General features: G+C 46.1%; 1 protein-coding gene across 1 annotated transcript; it reads right to left on the bottom strand.

The window, feature by feature from the left end:
* Window positions 1-3,077: 3,077 nt before the first annotated feature.
* On the bottom strand, window positions 3,078-6,494 carry SAP18 (Sin3A associated protein 18). Its single transcript, XM_063331110.1, has 4 exons — window positions 6,341-6,494; window positions 6,073-6,182; window positions 4,273-4,395; window positions 3,078-3,571 (listed from the first exon to the last, which is right to left on the bottom strand). The coding sequence occupies exons 1-4, from the start codon at window positions 6,410-6,412 to the stop codon at window positions 3,415-3,417; spliced, it is 462 nt and encodes a 153-aa protein (XP_063187180.1). The 5' UTR covers window positions 6,413-6,494; the 3' UTR covers window positions 3,078-3,414.
* Window positions 6,495-11,784: the final 5,290 nt, after the last annotated feature.

Below are 11,784 nucleotides of genomic sequence, written 5' to 3'. Positions count from 1 at the left end.
GAGCCGAGAGCTGCGGGCAGTGCTGCGGGCGGCAGGGTTTACCACTAAGAAATGATGTCAGGAAACCTTTTTTTCAAAACTATCATCCTAGTTCTTTGCCTTATGCAGCTGGGAGATAAAAAGAACTGTGGGGGGGTGGTTGCTGGTGAAAGTGCAGAGATGAAACTGAGAGTTGTGTCTGTCAGGGCTTTAAGCATCCAAAAAGGAAAGGGAAAAAAAAACCTCTCATCCAGCTGCCTTGATGAGGGACAAAAATTCCCTCATGAAATTGCTGCATACAAAGCAAGTCCTGTAGATTGACAGATCTGGGTGTAGTGTTGTCTATGTTACTTTGCTTCCTGAGCATATGGGATTGCTCACTGTTGAGTTTTGAGACCATGTTTTATTTTCCCCAAACCACAGTGCTGTACATATTTTGCTCTTTTTAGGGACTGACATCCTTCCTTAGCTTTTATAGTAGCTTGGAAAGAGACACACGACCTCGTTACTGAGTAAATTCCCTCCTGTGCAGCAGAAGCTCAGCAAGTGATAACTTTAACTTACCATTCTACCTCTTGCAACAGTTGGATGGTTGTACCCAGTACTGACTCTTCTCACAGCTGCTCGCTGTATCCCAATGTCCGAGTTCAAAACCGCTGCTGTTGGCCTCAATCGCATAGTGGATTTTTGATGCAGGGAATCCTAACAGGACTGATCGCTCAAGTGTCTTTTCCCCATAAAAATAGGTACATAAAGTTGAACTTTTTTCACTTCTGCATTACCTTTCTGTACGAAGCGCAAGTGTTTGAGGGAAAATCTCTTTCTCAAGAGATGCTTAGCCCGAAGCAGCCAGGGAAGAGGTCAGCTGAGGTTTATACTTCCATGGAAGTCATGCAAAGGTGAACTCCACACCTAAGCGCTCAAGCTGAAGGATGTGCTACTGAAGGCAGGTCTGCATATTCATTTCCTGGGGATTTTGTCGCCAAAGATAAAGCCAGTACATTGTTCCTCTTTTTCTCTCAAGTGTGTGAAGACCTGCTCCTGCCCTCAATGGGCCATGTCTCCCATTCCAGCAGCAAAGCTGAGCCTTCCAGAGCAGCTGAGTCACAGACACAGGCTCCCTTGCTGCTGTTGCCTTATATACTGACATTTAATTTTGATAATTATCCTTAAATGCAATTGAAGCAAAAACCAGGACAGAAAAAGGAGGAAATGCCCATTTTTCTGTGTACCTTTAATGGCAGGTCTGTCGTGGCTTCGGTGGGAGGCTGTGCAATGCTGTAATTACATGCTGGATGCTCAGGGCTCACAGCCCAGACAGCTGGAGCCTGTTCTAAGACCAGAGGCACCTACATGTCTCAAGATCTCCCCCTGCAGTGACAGAAGAAACTGGCAAGCACTGAACTCTGGGAAGCCACAGGCCCCAACTTCCATGCTGCACTGATTTCCTGGGAGATGAGCCACCCCTTCTTTCTCCTGCTCCTTAAGGTACCAGGCAGCATCAGCTGCCTCCCAGAGAGCAGTGTCCATCATGCAGACCAGCCTTCCAGTTTCCCCATGGACAACCAAGACCCCTTTGCTACCTCTTCCTCTATTTTGAGGTTCTGGAAGCTGGCCACTAGCCACCCTCAACACCCTCCAGCTTCATCAGTAACTTTTAACACAGAACAGCCTTGAACCTTGGTACCTCACTGCTCCTTGGCTTTGCCCTGACACCCAAAGGTTACAGTAAATTAGAAAATAGTGCTCAGTACAAGCTGCAAGTATTTCTGAAAATTACATTACTGAGGCCCAAGCAGCAACATTTACAGAGCTCAGAGTGGTCAGTGTAAGGTTCAAAATCATAGGTGTTCATTAGATGAAGATAACTAAGGGAAAGAGGCTACAGTATTCACCTTCCTTAGTCTGGAAGCCAAAATTGGGTGTTGTCCTCTTGGTCAGTGTACACTGACAATATATTGCTTGTGGTCAACAGCCCAGGAGATCCAGGCACGTGAGCCAACTGCCTCCACCCCACAGGTCTGCTTGGCCAAGAGCCCAGTGGTCAGGGTCAGGACTCCCACACGTCCTGCCAGAGTACAGACTTGCTGCCTGACCTCTTCTCGGTTCATCTAAACTGCAGGCAAGAGCATCTCAGGACAGAGCGCCAGCCATTATATCTTCATTAGGAAATAGTTCTGGGCACTCCTTCATCAACCTTGATCTGAAAACACCGGATTTCTTCTAGCCAGGTCTCTGCAGACACTCCCATCTTCCAAAACAGTGGTCTCCAAAGTGGGGTGTGCAAGACAAGACAGTCTCCAAAGCAGTATACACACAAGTGGTATGCAGGAAGAAAATATTTTTGGAATCATTAATAAATACAATTTCAAAATATTCTTAAAGTATTTCACCTTTTTTCATTTCTATTTTTGTGTAATTTTAAAATGCATATATTAGTATGATAGTACATGTGTATGATTTATTTATAAACAATTTTGGGGGTGTACGCTCAAAAATGTTTTACTGATGGGGTGTGCAATCAAAACAAAGAGAGACGACTGTTCTAAAGAAAGCAAGATCTTGAAAGACAGCTTTATACCTTCTGTTTTTAAAGATGACACTAATTCCTTCAGAACTCAAATAAGGATGATGTGCAAGTGTGCCAAACCACACCTTCCTCTAGTTAAGGCTTCTCAGTATCCTGGGATACACTGGTGCCACTGAGGCCACTCCCAGTCCATGGATGGGCATTGTCTCAGCACAAGACGGAGCAGCCCCTGGAAGCCGCAGTGGTCTGCCCTCACGCCCCTGGACAGGCAGCCTTACACAGCTCATTTCTGACTTTCCCTGTTGTCAGGGAGCATAACACTGAGTTTACCTGCCTTCGACCACATGGCTCACAGGCTCATCCTCCAAAATCCAGACAGCAGTGGTTTAGAAAAATCCTCTGGTACAAGGAATCCCCATGAGGACACCTACCTCTACTCAACAAGCCCAAAAGTTACCAGATAAAGACTCTGGCCCTCCTTTCAGTATCAACTGCTGCTTAAAAGCCAACTTCCAAATTTCTCTGCAGAAATCCACTTTAACAAACAAACCAAACCACCACGCTATCAAAAGATTAATAACATCAATCTTTATTCCAAACAAGACAGAACTACAGAACACCTGTAATCCTTCTGGTTGTATTTTATGGAAGTCTTGAAACACTGGACACGCTGACTTACTGTTCAAACTATAACAATCAGGGATAGGATGATGGCACTGCTAAAGATAAGTGTTTCTTCTAAACAAATAAACTAAAAGGTTTAAAAGTTAACTTTCATTTCTGATGCTTAGCTTTGTCTTCAGGTGTTCTTGCTTAGCAACAAAAGCAAAAAAAAAAAAAAAAGAAGCCTGCTTTAGAACAGCAAGTAGGAACAAACAGATGTGATCATACAAAGAAGCAATAGCTTAGTATGGTCTCATGCGGCTTGATGGGGGCGGCGCACGATTCGGAGGAGTAATTGCTATATCCAAGTAGTCTCCTATCTGGAATTTCTGAGACTGCAATGTCATGGAATCATCTGTGCCCTTCCTGCCCGACATGGTACTGCCGATCTCCTTCACCCTGCGTGCAGGAGAGGAAAGGCAAGGTGGTTAGCAGAGGCAAATCTCTCTAGATGCCCACACCAGGAACTGTAGCGGCTCATGGCCACCCGCCATGCCATCCTCTGCACGTTAAGCTACATGCACAGGATGCTGGCGTTTTTCTCTCCGCTACCAGGTGCGCCAAGAAAAGCCACACCGAATCCTCTTTCTCATGGAGCAGAGGGGCGGGGGAACCTTCTCCCGTGTTAAGTTAAATACTAGAGAATCCCTTGCCCCTTCCATACACACGCAGAACAAGACCCCACGGAGAAGGACATATCTACTGGTTGCTGACAAAGGTTGGCTCATACAGTTTTGCAAGATGGATACCTGCAACAGGACCACTGCTAAAACCCAAATACATTCTCAGATTCCAGACCTACTACCCCTTATACCACCACAAACAAAGCTGTATCTCAAGCTGTAGGTCCACGTTCTCATTGGCTGCCAATAGAGCGACCAAAGCCTTCAAGCGCACAGGCTCATTGTTCTGGGAACCCATCAACAACGATGGCCACCAAGCAGGATGTAGAGTTTGCAGTGGTCATCATATAGTCTGCTATCAAGAACTTTAGAAATTTGATTTTTGCATTCTGAACTTTAAATCAGTGTTAATGAAAATTAATTTACGGCTCCAGTGCCTGAAGTCTTCTATTAACCCAGAGAAGAAATGCCGTTTACCTATATCCAGGCCTCTTGAGATCTGTAAAAACAATTGCAAAGTTGAAGTGCGTGCCCTTCTTCCGTGCTTCCGGGTAGACTTCTTTCACTAAGCTGGTCAGCTCTTTCAGAGTGGCGTCCATCCTAGATTAAACAAAAAAACCAGAGCCATTCAAATTCTCAACAGCAAAAACAATAAAAAAAGCTTCCCCAATCCAACTCAAGGTGGAATCAATAGATTGCTACAACTTAATCATGCATTTCCTTGCCTTTGCACACTTTCTGTCGATACCTGAAGATAAGCAAGATCTTACATTTCGGCTACATGGTGAGCTATTGATTTCACAACCACACGGCATTCCAAACAATACATTTTGGTCTAACCATCAAGTGACAAGAAATTGCTCTAATTATATTGTACAAATGTGGTACAAAGCATACAAATAAGCATACAAAGTACAAATGTGATTCTAGCTGTATTAGCTTCTAACATACTGCTATATTAGACGAGCCTCTTCACCTCTGTGCCTGTTTCAACATCTGCTTTTCCATGTCTCCCAAAAGAATAACTATTTAAACAACAAGGAACTGTTTTTTTTAATGCATTAATGCATTTATACAGTGAGTACTGTGTTTCCTCATCTAAGTTGGTATCTATGTTAAAATAGCTTATTGAATACTAAAGGAAATGTAAAATAAAAGAAAAAAAAATTATGAATGGTTTTCCATTTGCATAAGGTTTCCATTTCTGCCCTAACAGGCAGCACTCCTTTTCCCAGCCTTCAACCAGACAAGTGCTAAAGCTCATTTCTAGAATTTCAAGAACAAAAGGACTCAATCATCACAACTAAAGCAGCTCTAGTTATAGAGACTGTACACTCACGCCAAGCTTCCAGTAACCGAGGAGCAGTGTGTTGATAGACAATGCCCATTCTGACTTCTGCAGATGGCAACAGCTCAGACACCATCAATAGCCTGGACTGAGTCCATAAATCCCATTAAGAAGTAAATTAGAACTGCATGCTTTGCTAGCCACAAAAATGGATTTATTCAACCATATGACGTACAAGTTATAACCCTACCAGACATCTTGAAGGAAAAATACGATTTTAAAAGTAGCACAATTCACTTTCAAAAGCATTCGTCAAAACACTATAAACAAAACCTAATATGTTTGCAATGCAGACTAACACAGTCCTCCAAACTAAATCTGAAAACAATAAAAAGCAGCTCTGTTGAAGCACTGCTACCTGAGGAGACAAAAAGAAACACCTTACTCCACTCTGAGAGGCTCTGACTTAAAACCAACACACCATTCGCACAACAGCTCAAGCCTTACGGGACAACTATTTCTACTGAAAAAAAAAAAACAGGGCTGTTGGAACAAAACTTAAGCATTAGCTAAAGGAAAACCTCTGTATTGAACAGATTCGTTGTGATAACCAAACACAACACAAACCTCTGATGACAAGCATCAATAATTGGGCAACTCAACCGCAGTAAGTTTCAGTGCGCAGCAATCAGCACTCGGCTGAAGCTGCGCTTCCGTGGACGGAGCTGCCATGGCCATAGGCAGAAGCGCCGCATTTCGGCGGCAGCTGCCTTCCCCCGCGGACCCGCCACCGCAGCGGAGCGCACACCCGCCCCCACGGAATCCTCCCCACCTTTCTCGCTTTAAACGAGGCCTATCAACTCCCCCTCGCAGCCGGGTACCGCAGAAAGAGTTCAAGCCGCGCAAGTTCCTCGACACCGCCGGCGGCCCCGCTCGCCTCCGTGCCCCAGGGCCGGGCGGGGGGGCCCGGGCCGCCGCCGCGCACTCACCAGGTGTAGATCTGCAGCTCGCTGGAGGGCACGTTGCCGCGGGAGAACTCGTCCATGCGGTGGTGCCGCCCGTTGTTGGTGGTGAAGACGCGAAGCAGCAGCGGACACGTCTGCGGGGCGAGGCGGGGATGAGGGGCCGGTCACCATCCCCAACCGCCCCCCCACCGAGGAGCCACCCTACCCTTCCCTCCTCCCCCCACTCCCCGTGCCCGCCCTGCCGCGCCCGGGAGCGGCGCAAGAGGTAAGGCGGCGGCACCACCCCCGGCACCTTCTCCCGGTCGATGGGCTTCTCCGGCTCCTTCTTAATCTCCTCCTGCGTAACCCGCGACTCCACCGCCATCTTGCCGCGCCGCGCAAACAACCGGCGGCCCCGGATGTCCCGACGGGCGCCTCAGATCTCGCGAGAGGAGAGAGGGGGCGGGGCCGGGCGGTGCACGCACTCACGCACGCACGCACGCACGCACGCACGCACGCACGCACGCACGCACGCACGCGGGCGGGGCGCTGTGAGGGCGGCTGCTGGCCCAGGAGCGGGAGAGAGGGCGGGATGTATGGAGGCAGGGACGGATGGACGGACGCCTCGGTGGGGGCGGCCCCCATGGGGCACCGCTGGCTGGATCCCGGGAGCGGGGCTGGGCAAGCGGCCGCAGGGCGAAGGGGAGGTTTACAGGAGGAGAGGAGGTGCGGCTGCCCCACCGCCGCCGGCTGCCGCCACCCCCGCCTTTCTCCTGGGCCTGAGGGGAAGGGTGGCGGGCGCCGCCCGGGGGCGGCCCTCGGGCTCCCGCGCCGGAGGGGTGGTGGGCCCTGGCCCTGCAGCCTGCCCCATCGCCACTGAGCCGCAGCCCACGGGAGGCGTGCTGCCGTCTGTTGGTCCGGCCGCCCGAGTCCGGCTTGGGGACGCGGTTCTGGCTGTGGCCCTGCTGGGTCTGTCAGCTCCCTGTTCCGGGGCAGTGTGATGCTCCATAGTTGCCTGACAGGACTTGACGCGGTTCTTCTAAAAACCTGTAAACATCAGTTTCAGAGTCCCTGATGTGAACAGAGTGTTGCGCTCTGCAGGCTGGTGTGGCAGGGGTTAGGGTGGGCTGCCCTGGGCCTCTCCTTGTTCGGCTCGGTGGTATGCTCTCGTGTTCTCCGAATCATCGCTTGTCTGTTCTAATACTTAGAAAAGCTTTCGATAAGCTACTGATACTGATGCCTTTTGGAAAAAGCCACTTCTTCCCATATGGAGACAGATTTAAACAGATGTCTAACATCGGTAAATAATATAATCAACCACTGCAACTAGCAGTGATTAAAATAAATTACAAAGGGGTAAATCATACTGAGAATTTAGTTTCCCTTAATATTACATTCAGGAAACATCAAATGCATATGCTTTCCATTTATGGTCTTGTTTTTCCAGGAATAGAGTCTTGTATTAGGTCAAATTTGAGTCTGTGGTGGTGTCCTGCAAAATAAGTAGGAGAGGATCTGTGTTTCTGATGTGATAACTCTTTTAAATGTTGATGGTTGTTTGTTATTCATATTAGAATCAGTGGCTGTTCATTTATTTTTGCAGAATTTACACTTAATATTGTTTCCTCAAGTGCTGTGAATTTATTTCTTGTTTTAAGAGTGAAATAAAATTAAATTCTGCTGTGAAATGACGCAGAAACGTGTGTGCTTGCAGGTGCAAAATAAGAGACTCACAGAATTGTTGAGGCTGGAATGGTGCTCTGGAGCAGATTGCCTAGTCCAAGCCCCTGCTCAAAGCAGGATCAGCAAGGGCCAGTTGCTCAGGGCCGGGTCTTGTGTGGGTTTTGAATACATCCGAGGATGGAGACCTCTCTGGGCAACCTGCTCCAGTGCACAGTTACCCTCACAGTTTAAAAAACCCCAACATGTTAGTTTATTTTCGTTTTTATATTTAAATTAAACTTCTGGTATCTTAGTATGTGCCCGTTGCCTCTTCTCCTGTCACTGGGCACCACTGAGAAGCCTGGCTCTGTCATCTTTACTCCCTCCTGTCAGATACAGGGATAGGAGCACCTCTCTCAAGGTTGAACAGTCCCAGCTCTCTCAGTCGGTCCTCATGTGACACATGCTCCCATCCCTTAACCATCCCATTAAGCTATATTTGATGCTTTCTTATTATAGTGCTCCTATGCTGCTCACATAATTTTCTGTTGATGCTTGCAGCAGAGTACAACGCAGAACTACGTGCCACTGAAGCTGTCTCCGTGTCCCCATTCTGCAAGGTATTTCTCTGAGTAGAGAGATCCAGGGTGAATTTGCGTCTGTGCCAGGTTGCTTCTCAAGTAGAAGTATAGATAGATCTCTCGTGAGACCCCACCTGGAGTACTATGTCCAGTTCTGGAGCCCCTACTACAAGAGAGAGACGGACGTGCTGGAACGTGTCCAGAGAAGGGCCACGAGGATGGTCAGAGGGCTGGAGCACCTCTCCTATGAGGACAGACTGAGAGAGTTGGGGTTGTTCAGTCTGGATAAAAGAAGGCTCCGAGGAGACCTTATAGTGGTCTACCAGTATCTTAAGGGGGCCTACAAGAAAGCTGGCGAGGGACTTTCTAGGATGTCGGGTAATGGTAGGACTAGAGGGAATGGATTAAAGCTAGAGATGGGTCGATTCAGACTGGACGTTAGGAAGAAGTTCTTCACCATGAGGGTGGTGAGACACTGGAACAGGTTGCCCAGAGAGGTGGTGGAAGCCCCATCCCTGGAAGTTTTTAAGGCCAGGCTGGATGGGGCTCTGAGCAACCTGATCTAGTGGGACGTGTCCCTGCCCATGGCAGGGGGGTTGGAACGAGGTGATCTTTTAGGTCCCTTCCAACCCTAACAATTCTATGATTCTGTAGTATCGTAGAGAAATAAATACAATAAATTCTGCACCATGAAAAAAGCATATGCTTGTTAAGGTGTTGTAATTGTTGAAATATGAAATACCTGTGCCCTAAGGGTGATATTGTGGTTTGATTTCACATTTTCAAACACCATAGATGTATCTTTTCAATGGATTATTTATTCTAAAAATATGTAGGGGAGAAAAAAAAATAGAAAAATATATTCACCTATGAAGTTTCTGTGTGCATCATAAAGAAGAGGAGAGTTATGAGTCCGTAGTATTAAAAAAAAAAGCTCTTGCAGTTCACCTCTAATATAACCAACAGCATTTGGTTTAAAATGTTGATTTATGGCACACCTAATACAAGACAGAAGAACCAATGGCCTATTAGAGTTCGCCCTCAGCTTTTATTAACTTCCTTTTGTGGTAGCCTGGATAGTATTGTACAGTTTTTAATCTACATTAAGTTATAGCATATCATCATTTTATTACCAAAGGGAATGACTCAGCCTTTGCAAGATTTTATTTCCCAGGCAACGATACAGTTTATTACACTGCTAAAATTAATTATATCTGCCCTGATAATACACGCTTTGGGCTCAGTATGTGAATGGCCATTTCCAAAACAAAGGAATTTATGTCTAGGATCAGGTATCATAAAGGAACAGCTGTAACAAATAAAGCACAGTTCTGTTATGAATCTAAGTAGTTCCTTCTGCTAGAACTTTTTGAGTGCTTTATTTATGTGAAAAATGACCTGGTGTGCTTGAGTTTTAAGTAAATTCAAGCATGACTTAATTTATTATTCATGAACTGTATTAACAATCACAATTTCTTTTCAGTCTAGAATCTTAGATTCTTGTTATGTATTTGGAAGAGAAAGTTGGAAATTACTCGGAAATGAAAATGCAATTATGTGATCTGTAACTGGGACTGCAGGATGCAGGTTTTACTGGAGACGGTGCTGTCTGGTTCAACAAGGCATAACACGGTAAACTGGGTTCCCAGCAGTTTAGGCTGGGGTCCCACGTGTACCCGAGAGCCTCGCAGCTCACTCTTGCCAGAGGAGGGGGATTTAGCTCCCTGCTGCCTCTCCTTACCCTCAGTCATGTCAGGGGTTTTTCCCTCCCTTCTGCCAGCTGTGGCCCTTAGTAGATGCTTCCAAGAGTAGGTTAAATTCCCTAATTTAAGATAAAACTATCCAGCTGGGGGCGAGTTTTCTATCAGTTTGTTGTATTTGACACTTTCTAACTGATTCCGTGATTTCTAGACCTGGCGCACGGAGACAGAGGGAGAGGACAGGAATGGAATAGTGTCTGTCCCTTCAATGGCAGCGAGGCAGTTGATGGCTTCACCCTCCCGTCACATTTTCTTAGGTTTTGGGGGTGAGGGGTCCCTCTACTTTTCAGGGATGCTGAGTTCTGTGCCAGCAGTTTATATATGTGCGAACATATGTATACAGTCTATGCTATAAAGAAAATTAAAGCTCCTTGTTGCGGTAGTGAGGCAGAGAAAGACTATATACAAGCAAGTCTCTAGTCTTTATTACTGTAAAGGAGATACCCAAAATATGAATCAAATATTTTCAGATAGGAATGGCTGTAGAGAACTGAGGCAAGTGGTCTAAGAAGTGTTAATTGCCTCTTTAAGAATTGTTAACACACATTCCTGTTTAAGTGGGTATTTAAATAGTGAACTTTTAATTGTTTAGTGGAACATCTAGGAAAGGTATGAATGAGATGGTGTGTTGGCGCCAGTAGGATACGGGACTGGGCAAAGCTGCCACAGCCATTCAGAGAAGAGCATTATGGGTCATGTAGCCCGTTGGCCTATGAAACATTTACCATAAGTAAATTCTGATTGAAAGGGAAAAAACAAAAGGAGCAGCTGATACTGTGGGACTTAAAACTTTCTATGCAGAACAAAGAATATGATAGTAAACAAAAAAGTGTGCTTGGGAAGATATAGAAAGGAGCAGCACAACTGGGCCTGGGATATCCGATATTATTGAGGTAAACCTCCAAGGAACTAGAAAAAATTGTAACAGATGACCAGAAAAGGAACTCTGAACATTTCAGACCCGTGAGTATATTGAATCTCAGTTCAAAGAAGCTGAATTAGCCTCACTTTTTGCAGCGTGCTGTTTTCAGGTTCCCAAGGCTCGCAGGACTTCTAGGTTATTGGCTGCACTTGTGAGTTCTTCCTAACCAGGGCTGCACACCACTCCTCGGTTTTGTATGGTTGTATGCGTATCCGATAAAGCTTGTTTGGTCTTTATCTGACTTGATCTTTATCTTGACTGTGAAAGGTTCAGCTACCCTATTCTGGCAACAGCACAATCATCTTTCAGGCACCTTTGCAATCAGCCTAGTGAGCAAAGTCTCAAAGTGGATGGAGCTGCTACTGCACACAGACTTTAACTGGTGGTGTAAGAATAACTGTCGCATTTTCTTTGCAAATACGATTGCTGGTATTTCCTACTTTTTGTGTCATGGTAACACCACAGATCTGTTTTATGTTCCAAATGCTTCATGTGCAGTAGATTTTGTTACAGTGTTTTAATTTCCGGTATTTTGTACCAAAGTTAGTGTAGATTTCAAGAACCCTGTAGTGTTGCTAGAAAATTAGACTGTTTTCATTTAAGCTTCAGTTCTTGTTCATTGTCCTGTTTTGAATTGAGATGATTTGGGCTCACAAAACGCACTGGTAACTGTTGGGCTTCTGTGGTCCTGTTCAACTTGCATGTGAGCCAGCGGGTGAGTGAGTCAGTGTGGAAGAGGCCAGCAGGAGCAGGCTGTTAGTTTGCGAGGTACAAAATGACTCTGTCGCTGTATATGTAAAGCACGCGGAGACCCCGGGTCAGTATCCTAATT

Source organism: Chroicocephalus ridibundus, chromosome 1 (assembly GCF_963924245.1).
Source record: "Chroicocephalus ridibundus chromosome 1, bChrRid1.1, whole genome shotgun sequence".
NCBI classification, from domain to species: domain Eukaryota; kingdom Metazoa; phylum Chordata; class Aves; order Charadriiformes; family Laridae; genus Chroicocephalus; species Chroicocephalus ridibundus.
The sequence above is the reverse complement of the archived record's forward strand: the minus strand, read 5'-3'. Positions and strand labels throughout refer to the sequence as shown.

Excerpts from the sequence above, each read along its gene's own strand:
- SAP18 (XM_063331110.1), bottom strand. The coding sequence starts at position 6,412 with ATGGCGGTGGAGTCGCGGGTTACGCAGGAGGAGATTAAGAAGGAGCCG. Across the intron at positions 6,183-6,340 it reads AGCCCATCGACCGGGAGAAG|ACGTGTCCGCTGCTGCTTCG; the intron begins GTGCCGGGGGTG and ends CTCGCCCCGCAG. Across the intron at positions 3,572-4,272 it reads CTCAAGAGGCCTGGATATAG|GGTGAAGGAGATCGGCAGTA; the intron begins GTAAACGGCATT and ends TCCTGCACGCAG.